The following is a 22,044-nucleotide window of genomic DNA, read 5'->3' as shown; positions in this document are numbered from 1 at the left end:
CAAAACCAAAAAACACCATAAAAAATAAATAAAAATCCAAACTTTGTAACATGCCCAGATGAAATTGTGTTCACATTGAAGCTTAGCCCATGATCAATCCCCATTATTAGGAATCACTTCAAGACAAATCGAACATGAAGCTTACACTCCAACAGGCTTGCCATTTGCACCACCACTTTCATCTTCATTGTCAACAATCACATCATTTTCCTTTTCTTTCTTTACCTTTTCTTTTCAAAATTACCCCACAAAAAACCACACAAAAAAACCCAGCCACAAAGCCTACTGCGACTGCAACACTAATGTTCAAACCCTTGGATCACTAGATGATGTGTTTTCATAGACATTAGTGCCATGATTGATCTGGTAGCTTGTTCCCCTGATATGACAGAGGGAAAAGTCGAGGCAAGACTTTTCATTGCCAATGAACTAACTGGAGGAGTAAGAGGAGTTATTTCAGGGGGTGTTGATGAGGATAAGACCCTAAATTACGAGGAAAAAAGAAAATGAAGAGAAAGCATATTGAGAAGTACTGAAGCATGGTGGCTACTTGTCTTTTAGAAAGTTGAGATTTGTACCCCAAATCAAAATCATAAAAGGTTTAAGAAAAAATTTCAGTCTCTCCCGGTTTCTCCAAATCACTCGGGTTTAAATGGATCAATTATAACTTTATTTTTTAACTTTGTAAAACCTAGCCTAGGTGTTGGATCACCCGAGTCTCAAGTCAACCATTAAACAGACTCGATTCTACAACCAGTGGTGAAGAAAGGGGGGCTGACAAGAACTCCGACCCCTGCAAGAAAATACCCTTTCCTTGTAAATATTTAATAAAAGTAACATGCTGCAAGAAAATGCCCCTCCCTTAGCCCCTTCTAATATTTTTTTCTGTTCCGTCCCTGTCTACAACAATGCAATTTATAATGTAATCACCCTGGTTATATTAATTTTGTAATATCGTTAATTTTTATCATATTTTTTTATCATTTACCCGAAAAAAGTTAAATTGATCATTTTTAAAACTAAAAAGATTAAATTGCGAGGATTTAAATTATCATTTACTCTTAAGAAACCCCCAAAAAACAATAAATCTGCTCAATTATCATGAAAAAAGAAAGATTATAAAAAAAAAAAAAAAGAGAAGGGGTGGTTAGGTTAGAATCGGCGATTGCTCACCTTTTCTGAAGAGAAAGTTGCGATCTTTTGGCGCGCCATAACCCTAACCCTAAGCCTAACCCCCTCCCCACTTCGATGCACTTTCCCACCACTTAAGGCACCGTTTGGGAACGCGGCTGCGGCCGCGTTCCCAAAAAATTTGAAAATTTTTTGTTTTTTTTTTGATAAAATTTAATATAGTTTGTACGTTTTGATGTGTTGATGTCAAAAATGATTTTTAAAAAATAAAAAAACATCGTTGGCATGCATTTTGGCACGAAAAGTTATTTGAAAAGCACCCGCAACCATACTGCCAAACACGCTCTTAGGGCAACTGTTTACACGGCTCTTTTCTTGTTATTTGGGTTTGGGCCTTTTTCTTGCAAATTTTCTTTTGGACCCTACTTTTAACCAGTAATTGTCATTTTGGCCCAATTCTTACCAGTTTTATGAAAATTGATTTAGGACTACTTTAGACTAATTTTGTCGGCCTAAATGGTTGTCCTTACGTGCCCAAGCTTTTGACTTTTAGCTTTATCAAGAAAGAGGGGACCACGACAAAGAAATTCCAATATCTTTTTATTCTGGATTGCTTTGTGTTTTAAAAATATTTTAAAAAAAATTAATTTTTTTTATTTGTTTACTTTGTATTAATATTGTTTTTAGTATTTTATTATTTTAATATGTTGATATTAAAAATAATTTTTTTAAAATAAAAAAAATTATTTTGATATATTTTTAAATAAAAATTATTTTAAAAAATACTTTCAATCATAATTATATTTTCAAACATACGCTTAGCTCCTAGTTGCTCTAGTTAGTGTTAGTTGAACATGGTTGATTACATAAATGAAGATATAAAAATGTTTTAAACATAATTTTGAAGAGAATTTCAAAACCTTTTTTTTTTTCATCATAAAGATTTGTTGTAATTTTGAATTGCAAGAGATTCCAAGTGCCACACTGTATATGATGACATAAAGCAAAAAAAGGATGAGGTGAGAGATGGAATAAATAAGGCAGGCAAAAAGGAAAGAAAGATCCAAGGAAACCATCATCATATTCAACAAAAAGGTAACTTTATAAATATTCTACCAGTCAGTGCATGACCCAGAGAGAAGGAGGTCGAGTCTACAGGAAGAAGGAAAGATAAAAGAAAACCTGATGGTGAACTCCCAGAGAGCAGGAACTGCTGTAAGAGATTGTGATTTCATAGGAGACAGTGGGATCTCCTGCGAACAGAAACTTGAAAAGTGACCAAGGTGGATCAAAGCAAGCAGAGCCATAAAGAGTATTTCTGCAGACTTGTGAGAGACTGGTGAAAGTCGAAATCTACTGAGAAAGAGCGGGCTGTTCATATTTGTTCAGAACATGGATCACAAGAAGCAGGGGGTGTTTATCAGATGTTTCAACTAGAAACCTCATTACTGACTCGTCGGGTAGAAATCCTCTCTCAAACATCACATCACTCGCCCTATAAGCTTCGTGGAGTTTCTTTTCTTCACATAAGATATAAAGCAGCAAGTTACATCTATACAGACAAGGCACAAGATTGCAAGCAACCATTTCTTCAAATATCCTGAAGGCAGGAATGCTCATGTGACCAGCACAAAAATAATGGTGTGATTTTTCATAAGCCAGCCTGTTTGGAAAGAAGCCCCTCTTGCTCATTGTATGCACAAGAGATAAAGCATCTAATTCTCTACCAGACCTGCAAAGTGATTTCAGTAAAGTGTTGTATGCACATCTGTCAGGGGTGCTGCAACCATCTGCATTCATCCTATTAAACAATCCAATAGCCCGATCAATTTCACCAGCCCTGCCATGTGCACCAATGAGAATTGTGAAAGTCACTTCATTTGGAAGTAGACCCTCTTCTTGCATCAGTCTAAGTTGATGGTAAGCATCCTCTATCAAATTTACCCCGCAAAATCCGGAGACAGTGACATTATAGAGGTAAAGGTTGGGCATAAACCCTGTTCTTTTATTTTCCGCATGAGCTTCAATGCTAAGTCTTTTATTCCCTAAAAAACAAGCAGAAACACTAAAAACATCTTCTCCAGGCAAGGAAACTTTTTGATGGAGCAAATTAAATAGCAGTTTTCTAGCCCTTGTAGACATTCTGTTTGTCATGTACCATCTTTTCTTGGTGCCAAAGATATTTCTGCAAACACCACTAATCCAAGCAATGTGCAAGACAAGGTCAGCTTCGATCTGACTTCTAAACATCAAATCAATTAGTCTGAAGGCATATTTAAACTCTCCCATCTTCAGAAAATGATTGATAAGAAAGGTATACAAGACAATATTTGGCACAAAACCCTCTGCCAACATTTTTTAAAGATAAACGCACCCCTCAATAGTCATTTTTCTCTTCACTAACCCGCTACCAGTGCAGTGTAAGAATAAGAACTTGGCTGAATGGCATTCTTTATCATCATCTCAAACAAATGGAGGGCTTTAACACCTTTTCCATTCCTAGCATAAGCATTGATCATTGTCATATAGGCAACTTCATCAGGATCCACACCATTCTCAAGCATCCTGCAGAAAAGAGTTTCGGCTTCAGAGATTCTCCTCTGTTGGCTTAGACAAGCAATAATGCAGTCATAGATAGCTACATTAGGTTTCAGACCCATTTCCTCCATCTGCTCCAAAATACCAAAAGCCAATGCCAGATCCTCTTGTCTACAGTATTCATTTACCATTATCAGATAAGTTTCCAAGTTTGGAGATATGCCCCAGTTTTGCATAATTTCAATCAGAGATTTGACATCCTCAGAAAGCCCGTCCTGGAATAGACGTTTGATCAGAGAGTTGAAAGTGAAAAGCAAAGGAACACATCCCGCATTTACCATATTTTCCAAGCAATCCAATGCAGATTCTGTCTTTCCACCTTCACACAAGGCACTAACATAGAAACCACCAGCCACATTACCTAGATTCAAATCACTTCTTGCAATTTCTCTCAGAAGTAGCTCAATTTCTTGCTCCAAAGCCAGAGTGGAATTTATCTTATCAGAATTTGTGAGTGAAGAACAGTCCAACCCACACCCGTTCTTGGCGATTGCCTGCAACATCAACAAACAGAGTTGAAGCTCAAACCCAAGCCCCTTAGGTTTATTCTTCATGAGTACAAAAAACAAAACATGGTCCGGAACAATTCCACTTTCCAGCATTCTTTCACACCATTCATCAACTTCCAAACACCTATTCAGCTTATAAAGAGTGACCATTATAGGCGTATAACAATGCACACAAGGAGTCAAATTGCAGAGAGCCATGCTATTCAAAAGCGACATAGCACAATCCAACTTCCCTTTCTTGCAATAATTATGAATCATTATACTATAAGTGACCTCATTAGGCTGAATCCCCAGGTCATTCATCAGGTTGTACAACACCCACGCTTTATCAAACAAACCCATCTTTGAAAATCCATAAATCAAAGTATTACAAGTACAAATATCCGGGTCATAACCATTCTTCAGCATCCTAAAATAAACCCTCAGTGCCATCTTCATCTTCTTATCCTTACCATAAGCATTCATCAGCGAAGTATACATCACCTTATCCACAAAGAAACCTTGTGCCTCCATCTCTTCAAAAATCCACTCTGCCTCGATGGACCACCCTCTCTTGCAAAGCCCATAAAACAATGTCTTGAGCATATGCAGAGTAGGCGGCAACCCAGTTATTCTGCACATTATATCTAACACTTCTATCGCTTCACCCACGTACCCTTGTTGACACAATCCATCAATCAAAACATTGTAAGCCCACATACCCAATTTCACATTAGCATCACTGATCGTAACAAAATAATCAAATGCCTCCACAAACTTATCTTGCTCGTAAAACCCTTTAAGAATCGTGCTACAAGCAGCATTACTAACCACACAATCACCACTACCAATATGTCTATCAAAAAGCTTTACGGCATCATCTAATTTCCCTAACTTGGCCAAACAAATAACGAGAGAATTAACAATATTCGAGTCCGGCTCAATACCTCTAGCAACCACAAGATCATGATAAAACTCATGCGCAGATAAAGGATGGCCCAAGTCAACCAATTTCCTAATAAGTTCACCAGAAATTCCAGGGCCAAGGTCCATGCCACTCGCGGAGGCAAACTCGACGGCGGAGATTGCATCATGGACTGTTGGAGAGCTGGCAATGAATCTCTGAACAACTTGCTGTGCAGAGGACAAAAGACCGCGGCGAAGAAGGTCATGAACTAAGGATTGGCAAAGGGACGTGTGGTCATTTGGGATTGGTTGGGGGTCTAAAGAGACAGCACAGGTTGGAGTGATTGGTCCTTTTTTGGGTTTGAAGTAGAGAGCATGACAAAAAGGTCTCCTTTTTATCATGTTCTGATCAACTGGGGGGCTGAATTTTCATGTCAAGATTGAAAATCTAGGGGGGGGGGGGTATTGTGGGTTTTGCACGAAATGAAGTGGGCATATGATGGTAGGGTTTTAGCCAGTTCAGATATGTATGTGCCTGCCTGGGTCTAGGGTTTTAGGAGCTGATGATGATGATGATGAACAACTGTTACACTTGTTTGAAGTGGATCTGGACCACATAGTAGTGAGTAAGTTATAACTTAGTCCTGTATTCTATACGTTTTTCCAAATTAGTAGTTTTAAAATCGTATGTTAATAATCCCTTCATCTGACTGTTAATTCTTTTTTAAATGTTAAAATTACACTTTTTAAGTACAAGTTTTTTTTTATGGGCAAGATTGGAAGATTTGAGTACAGAAATAAAGGGATATTTTAGAAAATGAGGGAGTTACAAACAAATATAAAAATTTAGGGATTTTATGTTAAGTTTTTTAAACTAAAAAGATCAACTAATTATAGAATTAATAAAATTTACTATTCCCAATGTTCAAGGTAATAAAGTTATTGCTCTTAGCACAATTACAAGTTAAAAGGATTAACTTAAATTAATTTAGGTTAATCCAAAACAATATAATTTTAAAATTAAAAATAAAATAAAATATTTCAAACTAGACGGACAAGATAAAATTAAATTTCAACTGATAAGAAAATATATTGGTGGGTCACTGTATTGACTTCTCAAGAGGGGTTTAATAATTCTAGCAAGAACAAGACTTGTTTTTAAAATTTAAACTATAAGAAGATTAGGAGCCATTGGATAATGATAGCAATCCAGTGGTAGCAGTACCATGAGACCCATCAAGATTTTCTTCTTTGTTTTCAAAATTAATTAATCAGACATCAGAAGTATGCTAGACCTACCAATGCACAAAGCATTGCCATTTACTGTAGTAATTCTAGGGAAACATTTCCTGCAAACCTTCGTCAACTCTGGTAGAGGCAAAACATCACAACTCACAAGACAGACGTTTCCTGCTTAACCTTTTTCAAGTCTGTTTAGAAGCAAGATATCACAAGACACACATTTCCTGTTACCTTTGTCAACTCTGCTTCCTGACATTGGAAATGCACCAATATTTATACCAGGAAGCATAACTGATTATCTAAAGAGTTTCTTGTCCCTCTAGGGATTTCTGATATTACAAATTATCTTAAGTTCTTGCAACACATCTGCAGCAAAATGATGATGATGATGATTTGATAAACAGCCCACCTCTCATGTTCAACTTTCCAGCAAAGATTAGAAATTCCATTTCCCTAATTACACTTCTAGTAAGAGGATCACCACCTGCCTTGATTACATGATTATTTACTGGGAAACAAATGAGCCAGATCAGGATCATCCAGGTTCACATCCAACCAACCATGTGATCGCATGTATTCAACATAATGATCTGGTGGTGTCACTGCACGGCAATTTCTTGGAGTAAAGCCATGAATCCTCTCAAGATCACGAGCAAGCCACCGAACATAAGCATGGTCCAATGGTGGCATGATTTTTAAGAGAAACTCTGGCCTGTTTGGTGCCAATGGAGACACAGCTTCTCTTTCTTGTTTAACAGGTTTGTTTCCCATGCTTGACCAGCTTCAGAAAGGGGACAAGATAGTATGCAGCTGCAGTAAATCATAGAAGAAATGAGGGAATGCAGCTGCAGTAAATCATAGAAGAAATGAAGACATAGAATTGAAGGAATAGTTATCATAAATTTTATCTCGAGTTTGGGATGTGTAATTTTGTTGCATCCACAAAGTCTCACATAATTTTAACAATGCAGAAAGTCTTGGTTGATCAAGATTTAGCAATTTACTTAAAATTAATTTTATGAGAAAGTTCTTGGACAACTTGTGCCTGAGAAAGTTGGAGTTAGTATAGATATTGTGCAGAAAGATCCATCCCAATCAAAGATAAACATTGAAAGCACTGCCACTGCTGCATGCCATGCTAAAATCAAAAGAAATCCTAAACCAAATACAGAGACACTCAACATCTTGATGGCTGAGAGGAAGCCACAAATTTATGTTAATGTCAATCGCTATGCACTGGGAAATTTTTGTAACCAATGATCACCAATTCAAAATTCCATGGAATGAAAGAGTTGAGGATAAGAATTAAACTTGAAATATAGTCCACAGACAGGAGGAGAAAGTAAACCGGAAGGGATTGGTGAAACCCACTAGTAAAACATAACTAAGCATCTTTGGTGGTATTCAAAGCTACAAAAATGTTACTGACAATACCAGGAATAGCAAACCAGATTCACCAACAAGCTTGAAATATGAAAAAGAGTTTATCTTATTTGACATGGTTCATGCCACAATAGTGTCCCTCAACAGTGTCACAAGGCTATGCAGCCTGCTTAAGAATGGATTCCATTCTCAGCCTGCACCGTCTAGAATCTTGGACATTTTCTATTTCTTAACAAGACATGATATCTGCCATGTCCTTGTTTACAATTAGGAAACCATCTATTGAAAAAAGGCAATTGAGTACCTAAAGTTTCAAAATCAAGTATCAAGCCATACACAAACTGTACATGGCTCAAATTCCCTTTGCCTAAAACATGCAAGAATGAAGGGAAAAGAATTTTAAACTATAGTTAAATGGTTGTGATTTATTTGAAGCCCCAGATAGAGTTCATTAAATGACAATTTGTGAAAATGAGAACTGGGTGCGGCACAACAAAATTCCACAGCAGATATTCAGGGATAGGAAATTTGTTAAGGCCAGTCATGTAAAAAATGACAGTTTCCTACCAGTCAGGATCAATTTTCAATTTGGAAAAATAGGAAAAGCTAATAAGAAAGAATATCTCATCTATACACCATATTCTAGTCTAATCTAAAAATTACCCCAAATGTTGCATGGAGAAAATATTTAAGATGAAGCAAAGTAAAAATGGAATTTAAATTGATGAGAGTTGATTTGAACCAAACAAAACACATTAGAGATTGACCATTGTCTTCTTGAACCAACACAATAGTCTTTGACGTTTTATAATGTGGTGAAAATTTAGGTCCTCTGTACTCTATTCTTTTTTTCCCTCTAATTATACCTTACAGGTTCAATTCTGTTGATTTTATAAATATCGAAGCTAAAATTTATTCCCACTAAGTCTAAAACATTATGTATATACAAATATCATTAAAAAACAAACACTAGATTAGGCTCTTACCTATTTCCTTGTATATATGAAGACAACTAATAAGTTTTTAAATCATCAATCCAACAAGATTCAAATTTATTTCAAGTTCATGCATGCAACCCAAATTTATAATTGTCCACACCTGTGCCAAATTTAAATTTTCCACATTAGGTAAGTAGATATTTTGTCTCCATTCAGGCAACCAAAAAAACTGAAAAAATCTATATTGCTAATTTGACACAGGTGGACAAATATAAATTGAGGTTGCATGCATGAACTTGAAATACGCTCTAGCATTGTAACATCAGATAAGTGAGAGTTTAAATAATAGAATCAAAGATGATGAAGCCAATTGTGTTTCTCTTGATTTCTTGTGTTACACTATTTAGTCTCTTCACTCCGCTCAAGGTAGATATTTTTTCAAATCATCAACAAAGTCTCATTTACATGCTACTAACAAAATGAAATCAAATATCATGAAGTATTGAATAATTACAGTTGAATTTTTATTTGCAAAAATAATGAATATGTGCCTTTCTTTCTTTCAAAATGCAGGTCAACTATGATGGTGCCCTTAGCAAGCCACATTTCCCGGAACATGTGGAAACAACGGCAGGCAGCAATGCTTAGTTGATTTTTTATCAAACTTTGGTGCAAGTAGCATGCCAAAGAATTGTGTGTGGAAAGATTCAAGATCTAGTCAACGATCATGCACATGTGACGTTGTTTGTCAGGAAAGTTATGTCAAAAAACCAAACATGAATGGTGCCTAGATGTGTTTTGTTTCTAAAATCTGATGGACGCATAACATCGTATGGTCAAAGAATGTATTAGCTTTGGAAACAAGACTAATGAAACTAATAATAAGTTGGGTCCAAGTTGATCAATAATTGTGTTGAACCTCTTTTGCTTTTTGGCATATAATCTCACAATACATCAACAACCAATGCAGCAATGCTAAGACAGCTATCAAATCCTGCTAGTACAAGGATTAGCATTTTGACATAAAATTGCAAAAGTTTTGCACACCACCATTACAAAATTTGCAAGTCCATTGACCAATAATTCTGACACAAAGCACCAACTTTCCTTATTGTATTCTTCAGAAAAATTCTAAAAAATGCGACACAGAGAACTCTTAAAATTGCAAAAGGTTTCCTCATCAACACTATTAAAGACTATTTGGTGCAGACATAATTTCACCAAGTCAAGATACTAACTAAATTTTTGTTTTCATCTAACAAAACCCATGATAAATCTCACCTAAAATATGCAAGAAAGGAAACAAACACAACACAATTCCATTCAAATTGAGCTTTCCTTTAAAATATAAACAAAACAGATAGAAACCAAATAATCAATTCATCACCACCGATTGAAATATCTATTAGCATGGAAGATATGAGCAAATAGAGAGGAAAAAAAACCCCAAAATGAGAGCTTTAAAAGGCAAGGACTTGGCTTACCTGGAATTCTTGCAGCGTGTTTGGCTTTGTGGGCAGAGAAATGAAGCAGGGAAAAGGAAGTTTTAACTTTCGAGTCTGTTAAGAAGGATCTGTTTGGGTTTGCTCTTCATATATATAGTCCAAAATAAACAAGCGAAGACCCAGCCCATACGGAGGGATTTTTTATTTTTATTTTTATTTTTATTAAATTCCTTTTCCATTAATTCCAATGAAATCTTTTTTTTTTGTTTACTTATTTTTTATTTATTAAAATCATCACTTAATGGCTCAAAAGCCTCAGAAATATAAAAATTATTTTTAAAATTTAATTTAAAAACTTAAATTTTTGAATTAAGATAATTATTTAATATTGTATTATAATATAGTTAATATAGTATTATAATTTTATTGATTAAATGATTATTTATTGATTAAATGATAATGAGTTTAAATTTCATTATATTATACTAATTAATAAAAAAAATTAAACACGATCTCATGTAATATGACACAGGCAACAAGAACTTGTACAGTACCTTAACGTGGTGGCCTCCGACGGTGATCCAACCGGAGACCCAAATAGTAGTAAATTGAGAAACCACTTTTGTCTTCAACTTAATTAATTTAGGGTTTTTCACAAATAGAGTGGACACCAAGGCATTGGTTTTTTCGTCGTCAGGATCTAACTGTTCTTAATCAAGAACTACAGAGCTGCTTTTTAATTTTGGTGTCATCATCGAGTCTATGAGAGAGCAGACAGTAAGAGAACTTGCGAAGACCAAGTTGGCTTTGCCAAAGATGATAGTCCACGTCCAAATCCCGCGGGCTGGCGGCCGGGAAGAGAAAACGGAGCACCCGACATGGAAGTTGAGTTTGGTTAGATTGTGGAGATGGAGAGTTTCTGATAGTGCAATGCCTCCAGAAGATCATATAAGGTGGACAAGTTTGGTTGAGGCAGGAGTTCGTGTTAGTTCTAACACTACAGTCTTGATCACAGCGCGCGTATGTTTGTGTGGTGGACCCAAGAGCATTTAGGGTTTTTGTACCCAGGAAGCTTGGAAGATGAGGATTGTTTAGGGATAAAAGGTTGGATTCTTGAGGAAGGGGAGGAGAAAGAGCAGTTTTTGCAAAGGTAGTGAAAGGTGCAGGGGAACCAGACAATGTCCCTGCCAGTATCCATGATGAAAGAGAGGGTTTGAGGTGGTAGGCCAAAGCTAAGAGAAATCGAGTAGCCACCACCATGGCTATGAGGTGTTTGTTGTAGGGGTAGTTTGGGGATTATCTAGGTGGAGGGCTCTTGCTGGGGAGGTTGTGACAAGGTGGTTTAGCTTTTGGTTTGTTTGGGAATGTCGTAATGGGATTGTTATGAAAGGAGAAGAAGAGAAGAAGAAGTGGGGGGAAATTTTAAAGAGAGAAGAGATAGACAATAGAGCAAAGAAGAAGACACAGAAACCATGGCTGTTTAACGTGGTTGATAAGGAGACGTTACGGGACAGTGACAGGAAGGTTTGGGGGTGATAAAATTTGGGACTCTGCTTGCTTCAATGGTTCATCACATCACAGCTGTCAATGTGCATGTCCTTAAAAGAGGGAGAGAGAAAAAAGCCATATTGATGCTAAATGGCAAGGCAAGGATAAGCTTGCGATTCAGAGAAACACACTTTAACACCCAGGAGGTGGTTCGGCTGATCAAGACCATTCGTGAAACCTGAGGCTAGCACTCTCAGAAAATAGATACATCAAATAGGTGCATTGAGATGTACTAACAAGATTGTTTGAAAAATGAATTCATCTCTTATCGTTAGAGAACTCCGGTGGGAGCAGCCAACGAAGAAGTCAACTCCGGTGGGATTTTTAGGTCCCAGCAGCAGGAATTGGATGGGTGCAGATTGCACATAAACGTGTAGTTTACTTTTCGTGTGGATTGAGGGAGGCCTAGAAACCATAAAGCCCTCTTGTCTGTCTCTAAATCTTTGGCAATGGGCACACGCTCCATCTTAGCACATGAATGTTATTGCCTTTCTGTCTGCCCGTCTTCGGCTTTGAGCTGAAAACCAGACAAGTTGCACTTCGTTGGCTGCTCCCACCGGAGTTGACTTCTTCATCTCTAGGTTATTGAGCAACTTTTAATAAATTTCTGTGAGTGGCACACGCTTTTCCAGATTTTAAAGAGATTTTGGCTTACATCTCAATCGCATTACATACCCAAGTAAGCAACAGAGGCCTTCACTGGTCCTCCGCCTTCTTCCGTGCCAAAAACTGTTCTTTAGCTGCAGCTAGTGCATCTTGATTTCTTTTATGATGATCGTGATTTGGTTGACTGGCCGATGATTGTTCAGCTGGAGTTTTTCCTTCGCGTTGAAGTGCCTGAAACTGGTTTATCAGATACTGGCTTAGGATCCAAGGGCTCAGAACTTCTAGGAGGGGAAGTTTCATTCAGATGTGCCTCTTTCACACTGGAAGACTTCAACACGAACTTTGGGCCTGAAAATGCATGATTTCTGTCAGATGTTTCGCCAGCGCTTGATCATCCAGGTTCTCCAGCTTCCTAAATTCAGCTTGCTTCTCTTGTTTCCCTTGCTTCTTGGCCACTAGCTATGTCTTTTGCACCAAGTGCAAGATTTTTTCCAATGTTGAAATAAAAATCACTCAAGTGGTAACCTTTAAAACAAGAAAAAATACATCTTAGCTGGTAACTTACTAGTGGAGATATCAGACCCACACCACAAACCATAAAAGTATATGGACATAAACGACATAGAATGGCTCAGTCTATCACACTTTGATTGGAAAACTAAGCCCATTTAAGCTTATTTCATCGTTATTTTACTTATTTAATCTATTTAGACATGCTCATTATTATTTTATTATTTACGTTACATAGTTTGATTTGGTGGGCTAAACTTAATAACGGAATGTTTTAAGGTTTATTATTTATATGTTCTTCTGTTATTTTAAGAAACAATTTTAATGATTAATAAAAATATTGTAGACTTTGCATATCTTCAATTTCCTTTTTTTTTTCTTTACTTTCTCTTTTCAGCTTTTTTTTTCTTACTTTAATTCTTATTATTTATTATCCTGCATCACTTACCAAATGGCTTAGCATGTTTCCTATCAACAGAAACATATAAGCTTGATAAAGTAATATGTTCAGCGCAAAACTATATTAACATGTGTACCTAACAATTTACAGTAAGCTAAGTCTTGAAACACACCAGTACAGTAAGCTAAGGCTTAAATAATTAAGCTGGGCATGAAGCAATGAAGATGAAACCGAAGAGCCAAGGGGGTGATTGGTACCATATTACCAGTTTTGAGGAAACCAAAAACTGTTTACATTTCAAGTTTTGTGATTCCTAAAAGCCAATCTCAAACTTGGCCAGTCACAAACTACTACTATCAAAATCACAATTCCCGTAGAAACCCAAGAACCCCAGCTCCAGAAACATCACTTCCACTGCCACTTGCCTGATTTATCTCTCAGGTGATGAAAAATAAGACAATCATCTGACAGGTCCATAACCCATAAATCTCATAGAAAACTTTTGTTTATTCCAAAGCGGAGGTAAAATAAAAAAGAGAAACTTCTTTTGTTCAAAGACATTAAGCAAAAGTAAAACGCAATTTAAAGCCTCTCTTTCAGTTCATTTCTCATATAGAAGATACAGACAGTCTGATTTCTCAATGATGGTTGGCAAAGCAAATGGAAGCGAGTTTGAATAATGCTGTTGAACAGAACGTACATGTTTTCTAATTGGCCCATTGCATCTAAATTGTACTGAACGTAACCTTAATAGGCTGCATATACAGACATTTCATTCTTAGCTAAAGTATCTAATTGCAAATGCCATCATATTCCCTAGCTTCAACAAATATCTGTCGATACCAGAACCGTAATAGGGTCATTTTTCAACCAACAAGCAACCTGTCTCTAGTACAAACTTTAAATCTCCCCAACCTTCCTCAATTTAGCAATGACATCTAGGATAGAAGAATATTAACATCACCAAACATCAAGCCCGTTTGCAGCCAAACTTCCAAATCATAATAATGCTTGAATAGTGAGGGGTAATAAACTCAACTTCCCTGCACCAGAGCCAGGCCGGTAGTGTTTGAGGGCAATAAAGCAGCCCTCTGCTATGCTGATCAAAATGCAATGCTCTCTGTTTTTTTTAACCAAATTCCTATCTGCTTACGAAGTGAAGTATGGTTGGTTGTCAACGTTGGATTCATAAAATTCTTGTTGTAGGTTTATCAAACACAATGAAGTAAATATCAAGTTGTTAAAGTTCTTTCATAAACAGGACTGCAGTCCCAAACTCAATTCACCCAATAAGTTGAGGAAACAGACAGCCATGTTCTAAATCTCTCCCTTCAAGGCATCGAAGCCTGAGCCAATTAATTGAGACGCAGCATTCCTACAATGGATCTCCTAGTGATCGATATTCTAACAACCATAACAAGTGTTCTATATCTACACAGTAGCAGTTGTGGTAATCCAGCAGTAGACTTAACATAATCTGCGCAACTTAATTAGAGAACCTTTTCGTGTTCTTCTAGGCAAATTAATTCAGACCTTGATGTGTTTCTTGACTGCTGTTTATAGTGTTTGAGCAACTGGTACTCCAGAATAATTGCATGATTGTCATTATATCAAACACAAAAACCCCAGCTCCTAACCAACCCATCTCCAACGCATATATGGGAATTTAAGATTTCTATTGCTATCAAGAAGTTGCATTATTCATGACTTAATGCCAACAAGCTCAAAAACATGTCAACAGTTTGGAAATAACACTACATATGAAAACATCACGGTGACAGCAAAGAGACACAATACAACTAGCAGTTATCAACCAGCAGATCAAGAATCACCAAGAGCATGAAATTTTTTAACAAAATGGTAACGACTCGACTCAATTAAGAGACAAAAGCAATCCAACACCAACCAAGCAATGACTATGTGCAACAGAATCAAAGTAAGAGCAGAAAAGGTTACACATACATCTTCTTTCTCCTCTTTAAGTTCACGCAAACGCTCTTCCGCCATCCATTTCTCCTGCTCTGCAAGTTTCCTCTTATAAGCAGCTGTAACAAACTTATCCTTGTCGGCATAAAGGTGATCATCTCTAGTTCTCTAAGATTTTTCTCAAAAACATTATCATGCTGTCGTTGTCGTTCCTGTGCCTTCTCCATTAAAGTCTTAATATTTTTAGACTGAAACACAAAACCAACATATTCATCACTCATTTTTCCCCTTCTAAACTATCAAGTAGATATTCCAGATGCATCGCTCCCTTGTAAGTGATACCTACCTTAACAACCACACCTACAGGGAGCAAGACGTACAGAAGTGCCTAACAAACTCTTTGTTAATACCATCAAAATACCTCTCTCTTTTCGTGATCTAAGGCTTTTGGCTGAGCAATTTTCTGCTTCATTCTTCATGAACTCCGTCATAATAAAACACTGATGGGTCCTCTTCCAACGCTTTCTTCTGCTGCTCTTCCATCTTGAAAACCAAACAAAAATTTCAAAAAAAAAAAGCAGTGATTGAAAAGGGTTAGTGATTACATCTTTGAGATATTTGTTCTTAGCAGCCTGAAATGTAATATCCTTCTCCACGTCATCGTCTTCGTCTCCTCCAAATCCAAGCGCCGAGGGAAGTGGAGGCCTTGGTGGCCTTTTCTGCTGTGTTTGTCTTAGCTGCAACTCATACTTCTTCATTTTTGTCCTACCTGGGGATAGGTCTGGGGCCTATTTTTGTGATCGGAGATTTTAAGTCTCCGACGAAGGCACCGGAAAACAGTATCGGAGAATTGGAAATCCAGTGATCTGGTAACTTTAATTTGGAGGGAAAAAATGGAATCTTTCTTTCTGGGGTGGTTGAATTTTGGTCCCTTAGCTGAAGAAGGAGAATCTGACAGTTACATTTAAAAGTACGAGTTTACCCTTACAAGCGTAACAGTCCTACGTTGGTGCGTATTTTTTCAAAGAGTGGGACCGGAGAGACCTAATCTCTGTCCGAGGAAGGAGATTATTGAACTTAATTAAGTTGTTTATTTAGTAACTGTAGTTTTTTTATTTATTCAATTCAGTCCTCTTTATTTTGAGAATTATATAATGGTACTTTAATCCTAATTGCCTGTTAACTTTTTTTCTAATGTCTTATCTAATAATTAAAAAGGAGTTTTTTTAACTAAATGAGAAATTATTAGGTAACTAAAATTGTTAATAAAATCATTAATTTTATGAGATAAAGGGAGGGAAGTGTAAATTTTCATGTATTGAATAACTTTTTATTATTTTATTATGTAAGAAATAGAAGTCTTTATTTCTTCTATTATGTAATGCTTAAAACGTCAAATAATTTTGTAAATAACCAGCTAAATCTTGACTAATATAGCTTTATTGTATTTTTTTTCATCTTAAAAGTGATGTTCAATTCCCAATTTCAAAAGGCAAATTAATGGATTAATGTATTTGATATTGAAAACTCTTTTTTTCTTTCTTATAAATGACATAACTATAAAGAGACCAAAAGAAAGAAGATCCATTATAAAAGCTCAGCAGAGATTAAGATCCATTATATGAGAGTTTGGCAAAATATTAAACTCAATTTTTCTTCGGCTTTGCTGCACGCTAGGCTCAAGCTCTAATAAGTTTAACAAGATACTCAGCAGAAATCAAGATCCATTACATGGGAGTTTGGCAAAATATCAGACTTAATCCTCCTTGAGCTCGGCCACACGTCGAGCTCAAGTTTTAATAGGTTTGACGAGATACTAGACCTAACCTCCTTGAGCTTGGCTATGTGCCAAGACCAAGCACCTGTGAGTGTGGTGAGATGCCACACTCATATTTCTTGGGCTCAATTAGATGTCAGAGCCAAGCATCTATGGATCTGACGAGATGTCGGACCCAACCCCCTTGTAGCCAAGCCTAAGTTCTTGTGAGTCTGGTGAGATATCACACCCAACCCTCTCAGGCTCGCCTAGATGCCAAGCCCAAATACCTATGAGTCTAGTGAGATACCAGACTCAAGCCCCTAGGGGTCGATTGCGTGCTAAGCCCAAATACTTACAAGTTTGGCAAGACGCTCGATCCAACCCTTTTGGGCTCGGCCACGTACTAGGATCAACGTCATTTTGATCCAAGGATTTCTCCGAACACAAGCATCTAAGGTGAGAATTTAGGGTTATCATCTCCATACATCCTAATTGTGCAAAAAGTCTTCTAAAGACCATCCATACATCAATCAATATTAATGTCGTTCAGAGAATGTAGATTGATATAAGATCATTTTTCTATAGACACGTGATACTTCCATTAACAATTAATGCCTTGTAATGAGACACTTACAATCAATATTAATGTTGATGGTAAGGGTCTTTCTCCCATTTGAATATGAAGAAGGAAAATACCAACAACTATGGCCCCTCGAGTAGGAAAAAGAAAAATTCAAGGTTATAAATATTCTCTAAATGACCTAGAAAATAGGGTTACCGTTTTCACTCTCTTATAACTCATTCTTAGTATTTATTATACATAGACCAAGGACAAATTTTCTTATTCTTAGAATTTAATGCTCATTTACAACAATTCTTTATAATAAAATCATCAACTTAATTATTGAATAATCCTAAAAATAAAAGACTGTTTTGTAGGAATACACTCCCATCACCAACCCCTAGAATTTTTAGTTATGAAAAATAAAAGATGGACATGAACACATGACCATCTATCATCTAAACATGGTAAGAAGTAATTTCCCTCACATTCTGGATTTTGGAGCATTAACAAATGAATGCTACTACTTTTAAAATATTTATTCTTGAATATATATTTCTTGAAAATTATTAAGAAATAATTATTTACTTTAAATACATGTTTTCATAATTCTCTTAAAAAAATCTTCTTGTATTTAGAAAATGAAATATGTTATCAATGAAAGAAATGTGTACTTATTAGGATAAGTTTTTACTTGGAAGATGAAGTACATCATTGGACAATGGCTCTTCCTAAATCATTTACAAGGTTCAATTTGGCCTAATAAGAATAGCTTAGGGACGGCAATGATTTTTATCCACTAATCTTTACTGAAGTTTTAGCGGCCACAGACCCTTCCACCCTCGGCGTCTTCTTGACTCTGAAGTGGAAGGAAGGAAGGAAGGAAGGAAGGGGAAAAAAATAAAAACAAAGAAGCAATCCATAGAAGAATAAAGAAAGGAAATGGAGAAGGGGAAAGGAAGAGAGGTGGTGGTCTCCGCTCTCCAATTTGCTTGTACCGATGATGTCGCAGCTAATCTCGCCACCGCTGAAAGGTCTTCCTACTCCTGCTTCTTTCTTTCTTACCTTTTCATTTCTTTTATGTATGATTTCAAAGTAGCTCAAGTTCTGATTTTTTTTTATAACTTACAAGGAATTTTTTCACTCATCAAATGGGTTTTGTTAATTCCCATCTGCAAAAAACTTTTCTGCTTTATTTTTCTAAAATTAATAACCCCATCTTGGTTTTTACTGAATCTGATTAATCCTCTTCTATTCAGATTGGTTAGAGCTGCTCACAAGAAGGGATCAAACATCATTCTCATTCAGGTATGGAGGTTATGGTGACAATCTGTTTGCTAAATTTGAAGCTACAACTTAGAAGAGTAAATGAAACGAAATATTCCCATCACTGCTTAAATGAAATATCAAGTATTTTAGCAGTTTTCTTGTCACTGCCGAGAGATTACTCTCCTGTTGCGGTATGCTATAAGAAATGCAATGAAGTTGTTGCCAAGTTGTGAAATTTGGAAGTTATCAGTTGTTTTGATGAGGGAAGGAGTTTAGGTCTAAGGTTTTTGTGGTTATGAAGATAGTTTACAGCTAAACTATAAGCTGAAGGGGAACCAGCATTTGGAATTGGTTGTGCTCGCCTGCTCAGGTGATGACTTACTGGGGCTATGATCGAAAATGGGTGGAAGGGGATGGTTAGCCACACTAGGACAAAGACAGTCTAAGATACCTACTGCTTGTAATGGTGGTGTTATGGAGTTTTTTAATGGCTGCATGTCTATGTCTTTTAAGTGGAAAGCTAGACTCACGAACTGCTGATGAAATTACTAAAGCTTGGTCTTTCTGGAAAAAGAAAGTGACTATGAATAGGTTGGTCCAACGTACTAAAAAAATTGAGAGAAGGGCTCATGCTAAACATATAAACATTGTCTATGTTGTTAATGTAGGATCATGATAGTATAAGTCAATATGGACTTGTCTTTGCTGGTGGTAAAAATGCGTATCATGCTATTGCATGAGCAGCGATTACAGATATATTTGGTGGTCTATTTTGGGGTGGGGTGATGATTAAAAGCGATGTGAATAAAGATAGGTTTCTTTACATGCTCTGGCCTGTGTATATTATTAATTGAAGAGATTCCATAATTGTAGGATTTTTCGAACTCTGAGTTCAAAAATATTCATTTCCATGTTGTTTAAGCTCCAAACTTTATGACTCTCACTTCCAGGAACTATTTGAGGGATATTACTTCTGTCAAGCTCAAAGAGAAGACTTTTTCCAGCGAGCTAAGCCTTACAAGGGCCATCCTACAATTCTGAGGTAGATGAAGCAGAAAACATTTTTTCCCCTGTTTTATTTGGTGGTCATCAGAGCTTTGCGCTACACAACCCTGCAAGCATTCCTCCACCCCATAACATCTTCCATTCCCATCTTGAACCTAGGACTATGAAGTGGGGTGTCTCCTTCTGGATCAAAACCAATTAGCTTCTTAAATTACTTTGCAAGCTGTATTTATTGTTGTCATGGCTGTTGTCCTAACTCCTACTAAAGGAACAGAAGTTAAGCTTTTACTTCCAGATGCATTTCAGTATGAATTAATTTACTTTGTGTGTGCATTCTACAGTATGCAAAAACTGGCAAAAGAGCTGGGTGTAGTCATACCAGTTAGCTTCTTTGAAGAGGCAAATAATGCCCATTACAATTCCATAGCCATGATTGATGCTGATGGGGCTGACCTTGGGCTCTATAGAAAATCTCATATTCCAGATGGACCAGGTATATGAAAAGCTGAATATTTTTTATTGCTTGAATCTGTATGCTTCATATATGGTTTCTTATACAACCGTTTCTGTTTGCTTTTGACTTCAGGTTACCAGGAAAAATTCTACTTTAATCCAGGCGACACTGGCTTCAGGGTTGGTTGTTGGATGTTCTCTTTCGAAGTTTAGCATTTTTCTGGAACCTATTAAATCTGCCTTCATTTTGTATTAAATAGTTTACTTATTTCACTATTAAACAGGTGTTCCAAACTAAATTTGCAAAGATTGGAATAGGTACGAGACATTCCCCTTTTTTTCACCCTTTCTTCTGGTCATATTTACTAGATATTGTGGTATCTTTTGATTCAAATTTTTGGCCATGCTGGTGATGTTATTCAGTCAAAATGTCCAGTTAGCTGGTTATCCAAAATGTGTTGCAGAGCCATTTCTATTTGTCATTTTTCCTATAGAGGAATTAAAGAATGGAAAAATTGAAGCAGCTGGTGGTGTTTTTTTTTTTTTTTTTTTTTTAATAATGCCAGCAATATGCTGGGATCAGTGGTTTCCAGAGGCAGCCCGGGCTATGGTTCTGCAAGGTGCTGAGATATTATTATACCCCACTGCCATTGGTTCTGAACCTCAAGATCAAGGACTTGATTCTCTAGATCACTGGAAACGAGTTATGCAGGGCCATGCTGGGGCAAATTTGGTGAGTTGCTGTGTTTGTAGTTTGGCAATTGTATTTCATGTTTGGTTTGTCATGTTGATTTTAACTTGGTCCTGATCCTCGTTTTGTGCATGCCTTCTCCAAGGATTTTACCTTCAATGTTGTGTGGTCCACTTCATTTAGATACCATCTCTTTGAGAGTCCCGCAACATCTCTGTAGTGTGGTTTCTGTCATAGAATGCTGCCATAGAAAAGATGTTTGACGTATGTTCTGACAAATTCAGGTACCTCTAGTAGCTTCAAACCGCATTGGAAAGGAAATAATCCAGACAGAGCATGGAAACAGTGAGATTACATTTTACGGAAACTCTTTTATAGCGGGTATAAAAAAAAATTATTTGTGGACAGTCATCCAGTCAGTATGAACATTTAACCATGGTGAAAGTAAATTTACTATAAATGATTTCACTGACAGGACCAACAGGGGAAATAGTTGCTGCAGCTGATGACAAAGAGGAAGGTGTTCTTGTTGCAAAGTTTGATCTAGAGAAAATCAAGTCCAAGAGGCATGGTTGGGGGGTATTCCGTGATCGACGTCCAGATTTATACAAGGTTCTTTTGACATTAGATGGCAGTAATCCCTTTTTGTGATTTAACGCCCCTTGTTCTAGGTTCTTGTAAACTCTTTCCAAAAATTTCCCCTTCCATGAATTATATCTCTAGAATGAGCAAGAGTAAGGTGTGGGTAATCATAGATAAAACTCCCGACTCGAATAAAATATCAAAAGGCAAGTGCTTGGGCACATTGACTTGAACCCCTTACCTGCTATGTGGTTCACAAAACATCACTCTGTTGTTTCCTGTTCTTTTTGCTTTTATTTTCTTTGTTGTAAATTTTTTTACATGGTTCAGTCGTAATCCACTACGATCCATTACTGGATGAAAGCTAAGTCAATGCATGCCATAATTTTTATATAAAAATGCAGAATAATACGTAGTGGTCCCAAGTCCAAGTTGAATTTATTCAATAGGTGTCTTAAGTATTTTTAATTTCAAGACTTGAATTGACAGGGTGTTTGTATTTGTGTGCTTTGTGAAACTTCATTGTTTTTGTGGGTGCTTTCTTAATTTATTTTTATTGATAAATAATCCAAAGGTTCATGTTCACTTACACGAGTGATGTT

At 36.6% G+C, this 22,044-nt stretch overlaps 4 protein-coding genes across 4 annotated transcripts; 1 reads left to right on the top strand and 3 right to left on the bottom strand.

Moving 5' to 3' along the window:
• Positions 1-2,214: 2,214 nt before the first annotated feature.
• On the bottom strand, positions 2,215-3,486 carry LOC133698537 (pentatricopeptide repeat-containing protein At5g62370-like). The gene has a single exon (XM_062121488.1). It carries the CDS (start codon positions 3,484-3,486, stop codon positions 2,485-2,487), a length of 1,002 nt encoding a protein of 333 aa, XP_061977472.1. The 3' UTR covers positions 2,215-2,484.
• Positions 2,215-5,738, bottom strand: LOC133698536 (pentatricopeptide repeat-containing protein At5g62370). Its single transcript, XM_062121487.1, has one exon. It carries the CDS (start codon positions 5,523-5,525, stop codon positions 3,531-3,533), a length of 1,995 nt encoding a protein of 664 aa, XP_061977471.1. The 5' UTR covers positions 5,526-5,738; the 3' UTR covers positions 2,215-3,530.
• Positions 5,739-6,529: 791 nt separating this feature from the next.
• Positions 6,530-10,275, bottom strand: LOC133698765 (uncharacterized). The gene is made up of 2 exons (XM_062121812.1): positions 10,171-10,275; positions 6,530-7,175 (listed from the first exon to the last, which is right to left on the bottom strand). The coding sequence occupies exon 2, from the start codon at positions 7,134-7,136 to the stop codon at positions 6,867-6,869; it is 270 nt and encodes an 89-aa protein (XP_061977796.1). The 5' UTR covers positions 7,137-7,175; positions 10,171-10,275; the 3' UTR covers positions 6,530-6,866.
• A 7,984-nt stretch (positions 10,276-18,259) lies between these two features.
• LOC133699649 (N-carbamoylputrescine amidase) lies at positions 18,260-21,703 on the top strand. Its single transcript, XM_062122991.1, has 9 exons — positions 18,260-18,476; positions 18,702-18,750; positions 19,662-19,753; positions 20,058-20,209; positions 20,303-20,349; positions 20,454-20,487; positions 20,736-20,902; positions 21,145-21,241; positions 21,336-21,703. The coding sequence occupies exons 1-9, from the start codon at positions 18,385-18,387 to the stop codon at positions 21,509-21,511; spliced, it is 906 nt and encodes a 301-aa protein (XP_061978975.1). The 5' UTR covers positions 18,260-18,384; the 3' UTR covers positions 21,512-21,703.
• Positions 21,704-22,044: the final 341 nt, after the last annotated feature.

This window comes from Populus nigra, chromosome 7, assembly GCF_951802175.1.
Source record: "Populus nigra chromosome 7, ddPopNigr1.1, whole genome shotgun sequence".
In the NCBI taxonomy this organism is placed as follows: Eukaryota; Viridiplantae; Streptophyta; class Magnoliopsida; order Malpighiales; family Salicaceae; genus Populus; species Populus nigra.
The sequence above is the reverse complement of the archived record's forward strand: the minus strand, read 5'-3'. Positions and strand labels throughout refer to the sequence as shown.

Coding starts and splice junctions, on each gene's coding strand:
- LOC133698536 (XM_062121487.1), bottom strand. CDS start 5,525: ATGATAAAAAGGAGACCTTTTTGTCATGCTCTCTACTTCAAACCCAAA.
- LOC133699649 (XM_062122991.1), top strand. CDS start 18,385: ATGGAGAAGGGGAAAGGAAGAGAGGTGGTGGTCTCCGCTCTCCAATTT. Junction 18,751..19,661: donor CAAACATCATTCTCATTCAG/GTATGGAGGTTA, acceptor TCTCACTTCCAG/GAACTATTTGAGGGATATTA. Junction 20,350..20,453: donor CAGGCGACACTGGCTTCAGG/GTTGGTTGTTGG, acceptor ACTATTAAACAG/GTGTTCCAAACTAAATTTGC.
- LOC133698765 (XM_062121812.1), bottom strand. CDS start 7,136: ATGGGAAACAAACCTGTTAAACAAGAAAGAGAAGCTGTGTCTCCATTG.
- LOC133698537 (XM_062121488.1), bottom strand. CDS start 3,486: ATGTTGGCAGAGGGTTTTGTGCCAAATATTGTCTTGTATACCTTTCTT.